We start from the raw sequence: 19,278 nt of genomic DNA, 5'->3' as shown, positions 1-19,278 counted from the left end.
GGAGAGTTTCCATAAGGCAGGTTTCACCTTCTTGTGAATTAGACAAGCTGCTTCTGTCGACAGACACATTTGAGTATGGGAAGAACTCCCAGTGCATAATTCAAGGCTTGACATTTAAAATAGATAAAGCTTGGAATTTATCTGTAGCTGGTGATACTTTAGTTTACTGTTTATTAATACTTTCTTGAAGATTTCCTGGAAAGAACCATGAAGGTTGGGACTAATTTCAAAACAACAGAGACAGAGTTCTGAGACTTTCTTAGCTAGTTTGATTAGCTATGTTGAGTTCATTACTGGCTTCCAGATGAATCTGCTTGGAAAAATTGATTTATCACTGGAAACATTGTTCATGTATTCTGATTGTAAGATTGTCTGTGGACATATTTCACACTTTGCACCTTCTGTTGTCTACAAAGTCTCAGTGTTGTGCTAGTTTAGCATTTGGAGATCAACTGATCTCTTTCTAATTATACCTATAATAATATACAGTAGTTCCTTGCATGAAGCCTCTTCTGAAATTATTAGAAAGCAAACTAGAATTTCTAAACTTGTAAAATAAAGTGCATAGGTCATATACATGGATACATGAAAATAAAAAATTAAAATGGTCACAGGCTCGCAGTCAGTTTAAACTATGTGGAAAAAATGTTTAGCAAAACTGTGAGCATCAAAAACTGCAGCTAATAACAGAGACCAGTCACACAGCAAAGGTAAGTTTACCTCCTTTAAAAAAAACATTCAGGTAATTTAAACTCCCACTGACACAAGTAAGGTGAATACCCAGGTCTATAACGCGACGTTACCTAACAGTCTGCTATTCTGATTAGTGAATTCATCTGACAGTGTTCTTTAAAAACAATGTAATGTCATTGTGTATTTAATATTCCTGTTTTTAGCTGCCTTTAACAAACACCATCTCCCATAGGCCCCAGACAATGACCAGATACATGTCAATGAGGAGCCCTGGTTCAGGTCCAGACAGGGATCCTACTCTGTCGTCTGACCCCAGATGACCTGCATGTCTTGGCTCATCATAAAGTGGACAAAAACCTTTACTTTACACATGAAACAGAAAGTGGTGCAGCATCACATAGCTGCGGCGCCAGAGTAATCTCCATTATAAAATCTTGAGAGAAACTGACAGAGATCAATTAAACACAAATAAATACAGATTTATCTACATAGTTGCTGATCTAGGCGCTTTTTCACAACGACACAGACAATATTTATATTTTGCATGTGCATTTTGTCTGTTCTGCAATGACTAAAACTGTGGTTTAACTTGTAAACACTGTTTTCATTCCTTTTACAGGATAATAATTAATACAAATCTGACTGGTAAATAGTTTCTTTTGTAGGGAACTAGGAGGAATTTTCACTGCACATGCAAGTAGAGCCAAAAGAGGAATTTTTTTTAAATTTTCCGATCGTAACTCTGGTTAATACAAGTGCTATATAATTAAACTTTTACTTTACTATCTGTGGGTTTTGGTCTGTTGCTTAGACAAAACAAGACATCTGAAGATGTCAAATTAAACTCTGAAAATTGTGTACAAGTTTCACAAACACTACAAAAAACAAAACCAGTTTTAAAAATTATCAGCAGATTAATCAATAATGAGAATGATGATTAGTTGCAGCTCCCAAAATGGCCGAACTTTCAGCAACCTGATGACCTTATCTACAACCCGAGCTAGCCTGTGCAATGCAGACAGTAAAGGGAACAAATGGGCAGAATTATCAGGCTATATCGCTGAGAAGGCTTTGGTTTCATATTAAGCAACGACCTTATAATAGTAGAGGGAGCAGAGGACAGAGCCAGTGAAGCACAGTTTAAAGTGAATACAAAACTATTTCTAGTGCCAGACATTTTATAGGCAAGCCTACCCAGAAAGAGAGAGAGCATATGCAGAAACTAGCAGGCTGTTTGATACTGAGCCTGAACTGGCACAGTGCCACATCACGGAGCAGGAGAAACAATGCTCACTTTGTGTAAGTGGCATCCTTTAGGTTCACTGGGGGGGCGGCATTAACTATACAGTTATTCTGTCTTATACACCTGTCCACCAAACACACACCAAACCTATCACATTAAAATAAACTCTGGTGCTTCATGTTTCTTCTTGTCAACATGCATCTTCTTCCCCTGTGACATAGTTCCACTGTTTGCCAACAAAAACACACCAGTGAGCCACACTGTTTTATTGGGTGATATATTCCTTCATCACCATGAACGCACAAACTGCAGTTTATTTGGACTCAATCCTTCAGACACCTTATCGCTGCCACAGTCATTTGTGCAACGGTCAAATGACCCAGTTTCCTCCCAAACTGCTGGGTTACGATATGTTCCTTCCAGTTTGGCGTGATCAGAAGCTTCTCCATTAACGTCCACCACATGTGAAAAGTCCTGGTCTCTCCACTGACCCCGTTGCTGTCGCTCTCCTGGGGGGGTCCGACACGAATGATGACAGGCCGTATGTGCAGAGGAGGAGACGTTAAAACGACCACATGGATTCTGATCTGACAGTTCTGACGGCGCTGCACAGTCAAATCAAATCAAATCTATTTATATAGCACTTTAAAAACAACATCCAGCTGACCAAAGTACTTTACATAGCAGAATAAAACCACAATAAATGACTCAAATAGAATAAATAAGATCATTGCAAAAAATGAAATAGCCCAATAACACAGACACACAGATGACCCACATTCAATAAATTAAATTAAAAGGAATGCATCAGGTCCTACTGTGTATTAAAAGCCACGGCAAATATGTTTTAAGAAATGAGTTAAAAGTAATAAGGTCAGTAGCTGATCTAACATTAAAAGGTACACTATTCGACAATTTAGGGGCTGCAACAGTAAAAGCATGATCACCCCAGCGTATATATCTGGCCCTAGGAACCTCTACAAGAAACTGGTTTGAAGATCTGAGGAACCTTGTAGGTTTGTGCCAATGCACAAATTCAGTGAGGTAAGACGGTGCCCAACCATTAAGAACCTTAAAAATGAAAATCAGCAGCTTAAAATCGATTCTAAAACGGACTGGAAGACAGTCAAGAGAGGCCAGAACCATGGTCAAATTCCCAGTCAGAGGTCAGAAAGGAATCGGGTCTAGGAGCACATAATGAATGCAAAATACTGAGGGGGAAACTTCAGCTGTGATGTGGACGTAGTAATACTCGCTCGAACACCAAATTTGGATTCATCCACTGCTGAAAATAGTCCTAAAAATCCTTAATTTCCTTCTGTGTGCTTGATAAAAAAACTACAGACCTTAGAAGCTTTAAGCTAGAATAGTTGGGTTGGTGGTCTATTAGGGCCCTACATTATCAGCATCATTGCTGTCCTTTTGTTTCTCTGCCTAGCAGGACACCCACCACACTCACACACACACACACAATGACTGACCAGTCTGAAGAAGAAGAAGCAGCTGCCTTGGCTGGTAGTCATGTTTCTACAGGGAGAAACAGACATGGAACAGGAAGTAGAGGAGGAAGACAAAAGGCAGGTGATGAAGAGGAGGAAAACATTGAGGAAGAGAGCAAGCAGAGAATTGGAAATGGATGAGGAAAATAAAAGGAGGACAGGTGTTAGAGAAGGAGTTGGAGGAGGAACAAAAGGAGCAGATGAAGAAAAGAAAATATGGACAACACAGTAGGACAAAAAGAGGACAGAGTTTGGAAAGGCAGTAAAGAGGTGGGGGGGGAGCAGACACATCACACAGACTTAAGTTGAGTCAAGATCATTTCTTTAACTTAACAATATGAACACACTCAACTTAAAAGCTGTGAACTGAAAGTAGCCTTAGTGTGAGCCTTAACACAAGGATGTAGGGAACACATCGTGTCAACTAGGGGCTTCAGAGGTGTATACAAATACTAATGTGGGTGTGTGTGCTGTGTGTGAACTGAAGCCTTCCAAGGACTTGAGCTCATTGTGTCTCATTTGGAATAACAATACACCTGAATTAATGGTGTGTGTGTGTGTGTGTGTGTGTCAAGACGAGCTGATAGTGAGGCGTCAGCTGCAGGTCAGAGGCCAGAGAGATGAACAATCCTCTGGAGACAGTAACACACTCACTGTACAACCAAGTTCTAAGCTCTGCTTGTTTATACCAGTAAACGCATGTTTTATTACGTATGTCCAATGTTAACATGAAGCCAAGTAAGTGTGGGACTTTTCCCACCATCACCATCTGTCCCAAAACAAACCTCTACCCCATAAACCATCTGAGATCAGGCTGCCATTATTTAAAAATCTGCCTGCCATTTTCATATCTGCTATGAAATCCTCTGATGATTGTTTTCAGTGTCAAACAATTGGAAAAGTCTCCAGCAGGTCTTAGTTTACACAGTTAACATTTGAGTTCTGCTTTTCTTTACACACTGCAGTACTTCAATAGCGTCACATTTGCATTCTAGTTGTTTCAAAATGAAACAACACCTGGGATTAAAGCATTGCTTTCAGTTTTATTTTGAGGGCCTGAAATCGGTCTCTCACAGACAGTCGTCACCTCAGCTGGCTTTAGCATCGTTTGTGCCTCCCCTAGCTGTGTGGACTGACTCCAGACCAATTTGTCTCCTCACACAGAGCTCCTCCAGCTCTTCCTAAGGTTCTGCTGTTCAGCAGCCAGAGAGCGAGGCTGCTGCCAAACACACCAGCAGGAACAAAAAAACAACTCTGCCACAGGTGAACAGTCCATCACCGCTCGGAAGTCACCTGCTCACTGGGGTGCTCGGGTTCAGAGGTGATTTAAAATATCTTGTGTGGATATCAGGTCTGATGTGTGAACTGATATCCTTGCTGCAGTTTGACAACATCCCCCCCATACACAAAGCCGGCTCCATAAACACAGATTTTCCCAATTTGGTGTAGAAGAACATGACTGGTCTGGACAGAGCCCCAACCTCAAACCCTTCCAACACATTCAGAATGAACTGGAGTACCACCCGTGAGTCTGACCTTACCACTAACATAAGTGCTGGACCTGCCTGATGCTCTTGCTCTGCAGCCAGGGTCCACAGCAGCAGCACGCCAATGCTCACAGTGTCACAATCACATAAGGATGTAACTTTTAGCTATGCACATACTTTCTGCCATGTTGTGCATCTTGGTAATGCAGTGTTCTACTGCAGTTTGTCAGTTTGGGTCATAATCCTAAAAAATGACCCAGACTAAATGAAACAAAAGGACAGAATGTTCCTCTAAAGCTGAGGTGGCACTGGTGCTCAGCTCTTTCTCAGGTCGGCTGGCTTCCCTGCAGCTGCCTCAGGCTCAGCTTTCATCACTAAGACCAGCAGCAGAGCAACGGATATTACAGCCCGGAGCCTGCGCTCACTTATTGGACAGAACGAATGAAAGAAGATGCCGCAGAGCCAACCACTTCTGTTCAGCATTAGACGAAGAATCACAGCTCACAGCACCTGGTCAGGTGATCCTGCTGCACAGGGCATCAACACACTCCATTGATCCTTACAGGTGAACAATTCAAGAGGACGCCGACCTCACTACAAAGCCTCTCTAGTACTCCACAAACACAGCACAGAAGATTTAAACTAAAAGTAAAAGTGAAACCTGACAAATACTGAACTAATTCAATTTTTCACCATCACAACCAGATGCTGTTTAATCCATCAAACATAAACCATGTGTAGAGTTCTCAGTTTGTGTTATTCACTCAACATGTGTGTTAAAATGAACAGGAAAGGAAACAAAGTCAAGAGGAAGTAAAGCAAAAGTAAAGACAAGATGATGGTAACAGGAAGAAGGGGTGGAAGGAAAGCACACATAAAAAGAACGATGAAGGGGAAGAACAAGAGGAGCAATGGAGGAAAATAACTAGAGAAAAGACTGAAAAGACAGAGGAAAGAGAAGAAAAATAAAAATGGAATAAAAGGAAAGAAACTGAATGCAAGAAAAATTTAAAAAGCAGAATCAGTAGAGGTGAAGGGAAAAGAAAAGATTATGTGAAGGGAAAGAAAAGAGAAAGGTAAATGAAAAAGAACAGAGAAAACAAATGAAGGGATGGGAGAAAAGATTAATGCAAGAAAAAACAAGGAAAAAATATGAAGGGAAAGAAAATGTGAGAGGACAAATAACAAAGGTAAAGTTAAAAACCAAGAAAAACTAGAGGAATGAAAAAGGAAAATGAACGGTAAGATGCGAGACAGAATAGAAAAGGACAGAAAAAAGGAATGAGGTAAAAAGAAAGACAAGGTAAAAGGTGAGTGAGCAAGTGAGTCATGTCCGTTGGTGGGTGACAGCCTGAGACACCCCAGGAGCTCCAGTACCCGATGGTCCGCACACCATCCACACCACAGGATGACCACAGGGAGGACGAGAGACAGTGAAAGAGCAAGAAGGAGAGAGAGAGAGAGTGAGAGGGCAAGCATGCCGTGCTCAGGAAGTTCAAGCAGACAACTCTAATCCCCCAATTTCCTTCTCTCTAATCATCTCTACCCTGCTCGTGGTCGTCTCCAAATTAGAAACATCTTCTGCACAATGTGACACTCCCGCTGTAACTAACACACACACACGTAATCTCCCTGAGTCATCTCAGTATGGACTTGGTGCTAAAAAGGTACATTTGTTGTGAAAATGTGTCTTTCCATCAGCTGACAGACCAACTGATCAACCTAAGAACAAGGCCATGGCCTTTTATTAAAGGAGCAGTCCAACATTTGTCCTGTCTTCCTAAGAGTCACATAAGATGAACTGCCAGTGGCGTTCATTACTAACCAACCTGATGATTATTCTGATAAATTGCTGAGTCTGTAAAATGTCACAAATCAGTGAAAAGGGCAGTTCAGACTCAAAGATAACGTCTTTAAATGTCTGATTTTGTACGATCAAGAGTCCAAAGATATTCCGTTTTCAGTGGCAAGAAAGCCCATGTGGAATGAGCTGTTTTCTACTTTAATCGGTCATAACCTGATGTGATCATTTTCTACGTCAGACAAACACAGTGTGTGGATCAGACCTGCACAACTGACAATCAACATTTCATTTACTTATTGTGGTCCCTGGCTTTTCTACAGATACTTTATTAAAAAAAATGTATACATACATTTTATAAAATATTTTTTTAAAAATGCCCCAGAAATTACTAAAACACTACGTATCAGTAGGGTCTGGGGAACATGATGATACAGTAGATACCATCAGAGGGTTTAAGTCTGACATCCGTCAGAGGTAGCTGTCCCTTTTACATCTTTAGGCGCATTAAAGCAAAGGTTCTTAAATCTTTTGTCATCCTATAGACGCCAAACAGAACGGATCCCACCCACCCCAAAATCATTGGTTAAAGTGATTTCATATTTATTTAATGATTAACACTACTGGAGAAACTAACAGTGACTTAATAAAATACCTTTAAAGGATTCAGGTTAATAAGATGCTTGCTTGCATCACAGCACTCATGTTTGACCCCGTGCACCTCACTTTAATTTTGCTCCACTTTATTCCATGACCCCCACTTTGGCTAAGAACAGGATCATGCTAGATAACCGTGAAGGCACTCAGCGCTTATAAGTAGTATAGGTAAAAGGTGACACGTAGGCAAAGGCAGCTGTGCAGATGAGCGGGACTTTGGTGTAATGACCTGAACACACACAAAGAAGTAAAAATACAGGTGTAAAAAAATGCTGTCACTGTGCTTTTTTCATGGCTCTCTTGAAATCTGAGACCGGTTTGTAAAACTTTGCAGCCTACCACGATGGCTTAATGGACACTTAAGCTGCCACCATGGATTTTAGAATGTAACCCTGGTTTATCAGACTTTGTGATCTTTAGCCACCACAGCCCTTGTCCACTTTCTGTCCATCTCCTCTGTTGACTTCTACCCTGCTGTGTTTCTGTCTGAGCTCATTACTGTTGGTTTTAAAACAGTGTGTGTGTGTGTTGGTCACACTTGTGGAGCGGTCTGGCCGTCCTCAGAGTCGGGCTAATGAAGTGGATCTTACAGAGACCACAAACACAGCCAGTCCACTACAGCCCACTGAGTCACAGAGCTGAGCCTCCGACCCTGACCACACATCTAAACAGATCAGGAGTGCAACAACAAATGATCCTGGCCATTAAAAAACTGTACTTGGTTCTGTTCAGACTCTCACAGATCCTGATTCAGCTCAGGGAAACATGCTGGTCAGGTTTAACAGATCTTAGCCGCTGAGGGATATAAAACACAGCATAAAAGCTAAATAAGACAACCATGTGCGGTACAATCAAATGTCAACCAAAACAAATACATTTAAAATAAGTTTCCATAAAACTTAAAGCTGGCATAATAGGCTTAGCACATAATTTGACTTTCTTTTTAAAAGTGAGGTTGTTAAATGTGCAAAGATCACAAATTGGACAAATATGTGTACAGAGAAAGGCGAGTGTGAGTTGTGGGGGGGTCCACTCACTGACACATGGATTATGGGGCCATGGGCTGCAGTGCAGCTTCAATCCTGTTAACTCCTGCGGTGAATGAACTCCATGCACGTACCTGCTCTCACAACCCGCTCTCCTATAAGACCAGCTGCTTTTCATGGTTATCTTCTTCTTAATGTCATTAAGAGTTTTAAATCACAGTTTTGAATTAGAGGACAAAGTTTCTATGATTTAAACCTGTTTCTGTATTTTTTCCTACTAAAAACAGATGCCACAAATAGAATTTATACGGCTTACAAATCTCATGGGAAGATGTTGTGACATCACACAGGGTCCTGACCCGGGCTAGGGTTAGAGAGAGACCGCTCAATAATATTATTTTTCTAGTGGCATTTACTGTTGCAAGTTTTAAGTGAGTCTCTCCCTTCATGCTGCTGCACTAAATGTTAATATTAATAAGATGTGATTACACTGGGGTGTGTTTCCTGTAGCTCTGCTGCAGACGAGTCGGTTACTGTAAGCGTGAAAATTCAGGACAACATACACAAACTGGCAACAATTCAACTGTGATTATAATGTGTTCAATTTTGATACAGCTGTACTGGACGTGCAGTGATGCAGAGAGGAGGGAAAATATCTAAAGATGAAATGTAAACATTGAGATTTAAACAAGAGACCGATAATGAAATGCTGAAAACAAAACCAGGCTGAAGAAAAGTTTAAACAGGAGGCAGAAACAGAACATCTGGAATTTGAGATGAAATTTATCTATTACGAATCAAACATGGATGAAGTTTGTGTAGGGGTCCCCTTTTCAGCTCTTCAAAATTTAAGATAACACCACAAAGAAATTAGGTTATGATAATAAAAAAAAATAATAATGTGAAAATTCAAATGCCAGACACATTATGGAATATGTTTTTCATATTTTTATCTAAAAACACAAAATATTACATTATTTTTCATAGCTTTAAATATAAATTTGCCTAGATTTAAAACCTTTCTTTGACAAAAATCGCTTTCATTTGGGAACATTAATATCAAATCCATGAAAGGACAACAACAATATACACAAGATTAAAAACCTAAAATCTATTAAAACGCTAAATTAAAAACCGAATTGTTTCCCTGATACAACCCGACTGAAATCACTTGGCATAATCACAGCTGCTTTTGAAATTTGTAAGCATTTTAACTTTAAGCTGATAATCCTCTTTGTGCTTTCGGCCAGTTTAACCTTTTCTGATAGTGAGGCAGGGACGGATTTAAGTCTGACTAATTAGCCCGCTGTGATCGTTTAGGAGAGGAGCACCAGTGGCCGGTCATTACAGCATACACAACTAATCACGGAAAAATTTAAGTGTGTCAATATATTACTGTTTCAAATGAGAGAAATTTTAATTTTGTTTATTCATAAAAACAGACGCAGCAAAAAAAAAAAAATGTAATACTCTAAATTATCTGAAAAGATTTAAAGATTTTTCAACATCCAAAAGATATGGATATTACTGAGTAATATTTCTTTAAATCTGTCATCTTTGGTGAAAAATACATTTTATTTGTATTTCATTTTTAAAGAGTCCATAATTTTCTGAAGGTTTAAAAAAGTTTAAATATTTGGTACAATTAACCCAAACAGTAAAAACACAGTCAGATTAGATTAGTTAACTGACAACCAGAAACAACGGGATATATTTATTTCATTATTGTAAAATTACCATCATCAGTACAATTAATACCTTAACCTTACCTAAAAGAAAACAGTGTATATTTATTAATTTGTGCAACTCATGTAAAATTCAAATGTAAACTTTCCCGCCAAAAGTAATTTTAAAAAAGGAACTTTTTCAATGCAATTTTTTTTAAATTCTCCGGAGAGAAAATCGGCACTGCAGCAGCTTCATTAGATTTACGTCCTATATGAGTTATATTTAGTCATGGAGACACAGCAGCAAGTCCACACACCAACTAATCAGCAAGAAAACAGACAATGTGACACCTCAAATTATGAATATATACATAATGATAGTGTGAAATTTTAACCCAGCAGCAGCATCAAACTGCAGCTACAATCAGAGAGCAAATAACTGCTGACCATCAGAGATTTTACTCAGTAAAAGTCAATTTAAAGAGTACAGATCAAACAAACTGATAGATCATTCGAGCCGCCCCCCCAGCTGATAAACATATGCACACTCAAGAACAAACCCTCTCTACCCACACATACACACTCCTCGGACCCTGAACAGACGCCACAGTGGCCGGCAGAGTAAGGCATCCACAGGCTGCCTGCCATCGTCCTGCTGCTAGATGCTGAAAGTGTGTGTGTGTGTGTGTGTGTGTGTGTGTGTGCGCACATTTGGGGGGTGGGGGGTGGGTACAGGTCTGGGAGAAGAGAGGAATTCGCAGAGTTCACGGTCCTGTTACACAGAGGATAAAGCCGCCTTTGTCTCTTTGGCAACACAACTCTTTTTAGTCAAGCTGGAGGAAGAGGAACCTGCAATACCCAAACTCTGCGTCCATCCACCCAAACCCGCCACACCGTCACCTGGACACAGTGTTAAATGTAACAGTGACAGGAATAATGAGCTGTCCTCTAATGAACTCCCAGTGCTCGGAGCTCTTTCATCTCTCTGGCTCATTAGGACGAGCCACTCACAATAGACTATTGTGAGCCACTAAAAACAACCCTCCTTGCCTCTCAGCAGAGTCACCAAACTCCTCTCAACCCCCATCGGTCTGTTCGGACTTCAGCCCCCCCCCCTCCATACTCATAGCAGTGACAGGGGTGTCAAAGGTTGGCTGGCCTCGCTGACCGCAACAAGCTGCTTAATGTGGCCCGGCGCTGCAGCCAGAGCACCAGCTCGTCCCGGGACACCGCTGCTGAGATGGTGTGAGAGTGAGGGAGGTGGGGTGTTTGTTCCCGTGTGCGGTGTAATTGCCTCAGTAGCAGCAGTGGTGTGTTAGAGCTAAGGAGCCGAGTGTGATGCTCAGTGCTGGTATTTCTCAGGAATCACACAGAAACAAAGCAGGAGTTTTTGTGTGTTTTCACAGAAGTTTCCAGTTTATCGGATGGAACAAGAGACAGAATGAGCAGAGCCTCAGAAGGAGCGAACAATCTCCCGGCCGCAGCTGCAGACCTGAGCTGGCACCCGTACGCTAACGGGACGCCGAAGAGACAAGAGAGGGGAGAGATGGGTCGCTGTCAGATTAAAAACAACAAACAGCCCGAGCGGCTCACAAGTCCAGGAGCTTATTGGAAATAAAGCACACAGCTGCTGTGTGGTACCGTGCTTCTGAAAGCTCTACTACAAGTAGAAGAAGCAGGAGGAGGAGTTGTTCTTTTGGTTGAAGAAAAAGGGAGGAAAGAGAAGAAAGAGAAAAGAAAGAAAAAAGAAAACGGGGCAGTTGTGCCAACTTACCATCCACCAGGTCCTGGCTGAGATGTCGTAGCAGAGCTGCCATTTGAAGGTTTTGGGTTTTCCCTGCCATTACGCTGTCAGCAAGCCTCATCTGATGCAAGTGCGCTCACCGGAGATAAGACACCTAATTGAGAAAACATTTGCACTGGCATGTTGGGCAACATGTAGCCCGCTCCATACCATATGGAATCATGGGTAAAAAAAAAAAAACTCCTTGACAAAGAACCAATCTCATGCAGACCCTGTGGCAAGGTGAGCAGCAGTCATCTGCTCAGAGAAAAGAAACACACCCCCTCACACACAGAGGCTCAAACACACCGCACACACAGCCGAGCAGAATGATGAGCCTTTTTTACGCATCACCGAGCGCCCTGGGCCGCTTCTTTTTTCCCCTCCTTGGATTTAATTAGGGCTTGTTCATCGTTATCATCATCACCAGGAGCAGATGAAGAAGATCACGCAGCCCATGCTAAAGTGAACTGACTCCAAAACAACTTCTACGTTTTTTTTATGGTCACTTTAAAGGGACGGAGGCAGGTAGAGAGAGAGGGAGGGAGGGAGGGAGGGAGGGGGAGAGAGAGGGCAGAGGGCTGCAGCACCACAGGGCGATCACTCCTCCGGACACATGGAACTGCTTAAAGACTATCATGCTATGTTTTGTTTTGGGTTTCCATCCCCACGCCCCCCCACACCTCCATCCTCAGCCCTCCATCCCTCCTCCTACAGAAAACTTGTATGTTTTGGCATAAATACCTCCAGACTGAAGGATCCAGCGGAAGCCCGGAGAGAGCAGACCAGTGGCGGGTGCTGTCAGGCTCCATGACGAGTGGACGCTGCCCGATGCCTGAAAAACATCACCCCGCTCCATCAGTAAGTGCACAGTTTACATTTCAGCCTAACACTGTGCATGTGTAAAAGTACTTCAGCATCACAAGTCCTGCACGCAAATTCTTATTTGATTAAAAGGTGCAGAAGTATTATCAGTAAAATGAACTTGAAGCAGGTAATGTCGAAATACTTCTGCTGCAGAGAAATGGCTCCTGCCAGGGTTATATTGGTATATGTTTAATAGTTTTGATGCTTTTGTAAACAGTACTTGATTTTACAGCTAGAACAAGTATACTGTTGGGTAGTTTCATTAATGATATTTTTTTAACGTAATATCTTAATTTGTTAAGTAATTTGTGACTACTAATCAGATCATTGTAGTGAAAGTACTTAATAATAAGGAACCCTTTAGAGAGAGTACGTATGGCTTCATTAGAATCATTTACTAATGCCTTATAGATCTGTTATAAGCCAGTACACTAAGAAGAAGCATTTCAACCACCTATGTTTAAACTAATTTTGTTCTTACAGTCAGATAAGCCAGTTATAACGCCTTGTTAAAAAAATGCTCTGACACTGTTTAACTTATTTGTGTTACATATTTTGCATTATACAGCCAGATGCCATTGTTTGGCCATTATGGTGTTATACAGATTGTCTATACCATCTAATCATGGTGTCTCAGTAGAAAATCTAAATGTGAATAATTTGAAAAATGCTTTGGTCCAGTTGCTCTGCTGTACTTTTCAAACAACCCTGACTAACTTTATAAAAATTTAAAACGTAGCTAAAAGGAAAAAAGAAGTGTCAAACTGGAGAGGGATAAACAACTATGTGAACTTTTTTTTTACACAATCTGGTAATTCAGAAGTAGTTGTAATTAATGTTTTTAAATCATCTATAAAGTATTAGTAAATGCTTTAGTATTAATGTTAACATTAGTTCGAATTTTTAATCCATCAGTATTCTCACAAATGCAGTAAAGTCTAAATTAGAATAAAATGGAAGTATTAGCACAAATACATAAACTGTGCTTGGTTAAACGTTCACTATATGAGAATAAAAACAAGGAGCTTTTGTCTAAAAAGTCATTGTAACATTTATATTATTCTGACTGACCATCCACCTATTTTATTTAACCACTTTAACCCTCCCAGCTGGATACTTTTTTTTAACAAACAAACATTATTTGTCATAACTAACTAACTAACTAACTAACTAACTTTTTTTTAAATTCTGGGAGGAAAGAGAAGAAAGAGAAAAGAAAGAAAAAAGAAAACGGGGCAGTTGTGCCAACTTACCATCCACCAGGTCCTGGCTGAGATGTCGTAGCAGAGCTGCCATTTGATGGAGCCTTCCGAGGTTTTCCCTGCCATTACGCTGTCAGCAAGCCTCATCTGATGCAAGTGCGCTCACCGGAGATAAGACACCTAATTGAGAAAACATTTGCACTGGCATGTTGGGCAACATGTAGCCCGCTCCATACCATATGGAATCATGGGTAAAAAAAAAAAAACTCCTTGACAAAGAACCAATCTCATGCAGACCCTGTGGCAAGGTGAGCAGCAGTCATCTGCTCAGAGAAAAGAAACACACCCCCTCACACACAGAGGCTCAAACACACCGCACACACAGCCGAGCAGAATGATGAGCCTTTTTTACGCATCACCGAGCGCCCTGGGCCGCTTCTTTTTTCCCCTCCTTGGATTTAATTAGGGCTTGTTCATCGTTATCATCATCACCAGGAGCAGATGAAGAAGATCACGCAGCCCATGCTAAAGTGAACTGACTCCAAAACAACTTCTACGTTTTTTTTATGGTCACTTTAAAGGGACGGAGGCAGGTAGAGAGAGAGGGAGGGAGGGAGGGAGGGAGGGGGAGAGAGAGGGCAGAGGGCTGCAGCACCACAGGGCGATCACTCCTCCGGACACATGGAACTGCTTAAAGACTATCATGCTATGTTTTGTTTTGGGTTTCCATCCCCACGCCCCCCCACACCTCCATCCTCAGCCCTCCATCCCTCCTCCTACAGAAAACTTGTATGTTTTGGCATAAATACCTCCAGACTGAAGGATCCAGCGGAAGCCCGGAGAGAGCAGACCAGTGGCGGGTGCTGTCAGGCTCCATGACGAGTGGACGCTGCCCGATGCCTGAAAAACATCACCCCGCTCCATCAGTAAGTGCACAGTTTACATTTCAGCCTAACACTGTGCATGTGTAAAAGTACTTCAGCATCACAAGTCCTGCACGCAAATTCTTATTTGATTAAAAGGTGCAGAAGTATTATCAGTAAAATGAACTTGAAGCAGGTAATGTCGAAATACTTCTGCTGCAGAGAAATGGCTCCTGCCAGGGTTATATTGGTATATGTTTAATAGTTTTGATGCTTTTGTAAACAGTACTTGATTTTACAGCTAGAACAAGTATACTGTTGGGTAGTTTCATTAATGATATTTTTTTAACGTAATATCTTAATTTGTTAAGTAATTTGTGACTACTAATCAGATCATTGTAGTGAAAGTACTTAATAATAAGGAACCCTTTAGAGAGAGTACGTATGGCTTCATTAGAATCATTTACTAATGCCTTATAGATCTGTTATAAGCCAGTACACTAAGAAGAAGCATTTCAACCACCTATGTTTAAACTAATTTTGTTCTTACAGTCAGATAAGCCAGTTATAACGCCTTGTTAAAAAAATGCTCTGACACTGTTTAACTTATTTGTGTTACATATTTTGCATTATACAGCCAGATGCCATTGTTTGGCCATTATGGTGTTATACAGATTGTCTATACCATCTAATCATGGTGTCTCAGTAGAAAATCTAAATGTGAATAATTTGAAAAATGCTTTGGTCCAGTTGCTCTGCTGTACTTTTCAAACAACCCTGACTAACTTTATAAAAATTTAAAACGTAGCTAAAAGGAAAAAAGAAGTGTCAAACTGGAGAGGGATAAACAACTATGTGAACTTTTTTTTTACACAATCTGATAATTCAGAAGTAGTTGTAATTAATGTTTTTAAATCATCTATAAAGTATTAGTAAATGCTTTAGTATTAATGTTAACATTAGTTCGAATTTTTAATCCATCAGTATTCTCACAAATGCAGTAAAGTCTAAATTAGAATAAAATGGAAGTATTAGCACAAATACATAAACTGTGCTTGGTTAAACGTTCACTATATGAGAATAAAAACAAGGAGCTTTTGTCTAAAAAGTCATTGTAACATTTATATTATTCTGACTGACCATCCACCTATTTTATTTAACCACTTTAACCCTCCCAGCTGGATACTTTTTTTTAACAAACAAACATTATTTGTCATAACTAACTAACTAACTAACTAACTGACCTTATTTTAAATTCAAGTTAAATAATCTAGTCAAATTCCAAAAATACAAAACACATCAGGCTAAACTTGGGGCAAATCTGATGCACAATCAAGCTAATAAATTTCAATTAAATACAAATATGCCATTTAATTTAATTTTACATTCAAATGTACTGTATATACTACTACAGTAGATATGGAATATTTATGCCAGTGATGTGTAGTGTGGCAAAATCAGCAGTGTTCCAGAGGTTAGATATTTTCAAAAACTTGTTACTGAGTTATAATGTGCATATTTTTGCTGTCCAGTAAAAATCTTGTACCTTCAAAGTGTCAACAAATCCAGTTTTACATTCATCCAATATACAGTCTTATTTCTTAGATAAGGGACATCCACTGTATCAACCACAGGGAACATTAATTGTAATTTGCATTCATGTTTCCTTTAAAATTTCTCTGTGAAAATACAGTTTAAAGTGTAAATTAATTAAAATGCTGTTCTACTTCGATTAAACGGGATTCAGCTTTAAATGAGGCACCATTTTATTGGGCCTCTGATTATGTTCTCTTAAAGGAAAATGTGTGGCTTTATACCTAAACAGAAGCAACAGTGAAGCCATGAAGTTTATAGAGGTGTGGTATTTTTCCAGGACAGATGAAAGCAGCAGGACTCATCCAAACAGCAGCGTCCCATCATGTCACACATCTACAAACATGTGCCTCTACCTCTAAGACAATTTATGCTTGTGTTGAGCTGGGGGGCTCGGAGGGAGGTGCAGGGGGCCTGTGAAGCTCAGGTTCCTAATCAGAAGGGGATACCTGAACCAGAGCAGAGCCGCCATCATACAGTTATCCCATTGTGGAGCCCAAATGGAGGAATGCAATTCAGCCGGAGATACAGAGGGATGTTCAGGTTGTTGGGAGTTAGGTACACCAGCCAGGAGGTGAGAAGGGGGAGATACAGAGGAGGTGGAACGGGGTGTGTAGTTGTCGTTTGAAAATTTAAGGCTGTATGTATGTGGTCACCATTCGTTGTCCTCTATTGAAGGGAGTGATGACAAAGACAGCAGCAGCACAAAGTTCAAGTCGTCTGAATTTTAAACAGACGCTCTTACATCAGTCATACAGAGGTTTTGCTCTCCAATTACTGAAGCAGCGCTCACAGGTACACAGCATCCACTTGACTGAAAACGGGGCATTTTATTGACATGTTCAGGATATAAACACGATATTTTCCTCAACTCCATGATTTAGGGAATAAATGGAAAGACTATGGTTTCAGTTAAATGTTAATAAAAAAGTTGTGTCTGAACCTTTTCTGTATTAAACCAGAACACATTTCCTGAGCCTTAACCAAGTGCTGCCAAAACATAACCCCCGAACTGCCTAATACCAAGGAAACTACAAGTGGATATAGTATTTCAAAATCACATATTTATACAGAAAACAAAGACATTGACAACATTCTACAGATACAATCAGTATCAACATTTTCTTATTATGTTAATAAATAAACAAATCTGTTAGCTTTATATCTCCTACAAAACATTTGCTGTTGCAAGTTGTTGTAAATTAGCAAAAAGTAAAAGCATCTTCTGGATATACTAGTACTGTAAGGGACTGTCAATGATTCAAAACCTTCTGGCAAAGTTTCAAAGAAAGAGATATTTGATTGTGAAAATGAATATTCAATTGTAAAAAAAAAAGGTTGAATAGTTTGAACCTATGTGCTTTTTTTAGAACATTTATTCCAACATTTTAGCCAATGTTGACAATGCTACTACTGTATTACTTTAATAACAATATTAGGCATTTGTTCTTCTCCTTATATTTAACTTATTATTGACTCACTTTATGTTGGCTTAGGAGAAAGATCACCTAATGTGAGGAATTAAATTCAACATGTTTGTATCTGGGAAATAAGACTAACTAAATTTGTACCTGTGAAATGTTATTTGTTGCTTGGTTTAAAACTACGTTTTACTAACCTGAACTGCGCTGTTTCAATTGTTTGAAAACATAAAAAATTGTTTTAGCTAACCTGAATTATATTGTTTATAATGGCAAATGATCAAGCTCAGTTTTGGCAGGTCCAACAAACATTCAAGTTAGACCATGGAGATTTGAACTTGAAAATAAAGATTATTAACTATTAAACCATTCATTTTATTTATTGTAAACTTTAGCTGCTAAATGTAACCATTAGCTAACACAAACTTAAACGTATTAAAACTACTAATAGCAGCTGTTAGTTAACTGGAACAAAATTGTTTTAGCTTTAACCACTAGCTGCTAAACCGACCAGTTAGCTTACCTGAGTGAGCTACACTGTTAAAGACGACAAACTGTGGGCTAGTGTCAACTCAAACAAACCATTACCTGACTTGAACTTAAAATCTTTATAAATAAATAAATTCTTAGCTAACTTGCCAAAAGTTTTAACTTTAACCTCAGCCGAACTCGTCAGACCTCATCGCTGTAAAATTAAGTATTATTAATTAGGCTGGGTATAGCTCAATAATCGTTAGCTAACGTTAACTAAGATTAACTGTTTTAGCTAGCCGCTAACAGTTAGCTAGCTAACAAAAGCCGTTTTAGCCACGAAACAATCAGAGCCAGTCACAGTTAAACTAAAAATGTGTGTAAGATTTCTATGTAAGGGCTTAAGGTGCCCTACCTTAAGGTCCTCCATTAACTGTGTCATTGCCACTGCTGCTACATCTCTCGAGTTATTGATAAACAGCCGCAGTTCAATAACCAGTTAACTACCTGTTGCTGTAAGAACACCTGTCCCTTCCACCTCCGTATCTTTACCTCATCCCTCTCTTAGCTTAAGGAAAGCTGTTTGCCAACCACCATTCAACAAGAGATGAAGAAGAAGAAGCTTACAGAAATATCTGGCTTAGCTGCTAAATGCTGCTATGTACTGTACACCTATTCTTCTGCTGAGCAGGTAGTGTAGGACTGTGGATTTGTTTAACTTGGCAGCCTGAGCTGCAGAGCTATTATCAACTCTTAACCGGTTACTACAGGTAATATACTCATTTATTTATTACCTGACTTTATTTATTACTACAGGTCCTACATATATATATATATATATATAAAGTGCCAAAAATATAAACATTTTATCAGAAGTGACTGTAATATTGCAAGGTATCTTAAACGCGACTTACAGTAAATGACATCAATTTCTGAATTTCTTTACATGCAACAAATAGTTTCATCACCTTGTATACATTACATCATCATTTCATTTGTTTTAAAACAAAGAACACGGTTGTTAGCTTTACTGTCCTTTGGTATA

At 39.7% G+C, this 19,278-nt stretch overlaps 1 protein-coding gene across 1 annotated transcript in view; it reads right to left on the bottom strand.

Annotated features, from left to right (window-relative positions):
- Positions 1 to 18,943, bottom strand: part of nfia (nuclear factor I/A) — a 165,972-nt gene extending 147,029 nt beyond the window's left edge. Inside the window, exons 1-3 of the mRNA XM_020609211.1 lie at positions 18,649 to 18,943; positions 14,695 to 14,785; positions 13,937 to 14,065 (exon numbers count right to left, since the gene is read on the bottom strand). Coding sequence (XP_020464867.1) covers positions 13,937 to 14,032 — 96 coding nt within the window. The 5' untranslated portion in view covers positions 14,033 to 14,065; positions 14,695 to 14,785; positions 18,649 to 18,943. The remainder of the gene's footprint in view (positions 1 to 13,936; positions 14,066 to 14,694; positions 14,786 to 18,648) is intronic.
- Between the last annotated feature and the right edge of the window lie 335 nt (positions 18,944 to 19,278).

The sequence above is a fragment of the Monopterus albus genome, unplaced genomic scaffold (genome assembly GCF_001952655.1).
Source record: "Monopterus albus unplaced genomic scaffold, M_albus_1.0 scaffold98.1, whole genome shotgun sequence".
NCBI lineage: Eukaryota > Metazoa > Chordata > Actinopteri > Synbranchiformes > Synbranchidae > Monopterus > Monopterus albus.
The sequence above is the reverse complement of the archived record's forward strand: the minus strand, read 5'-3'. Positions and strand labels throughout refer to the sequence as shown.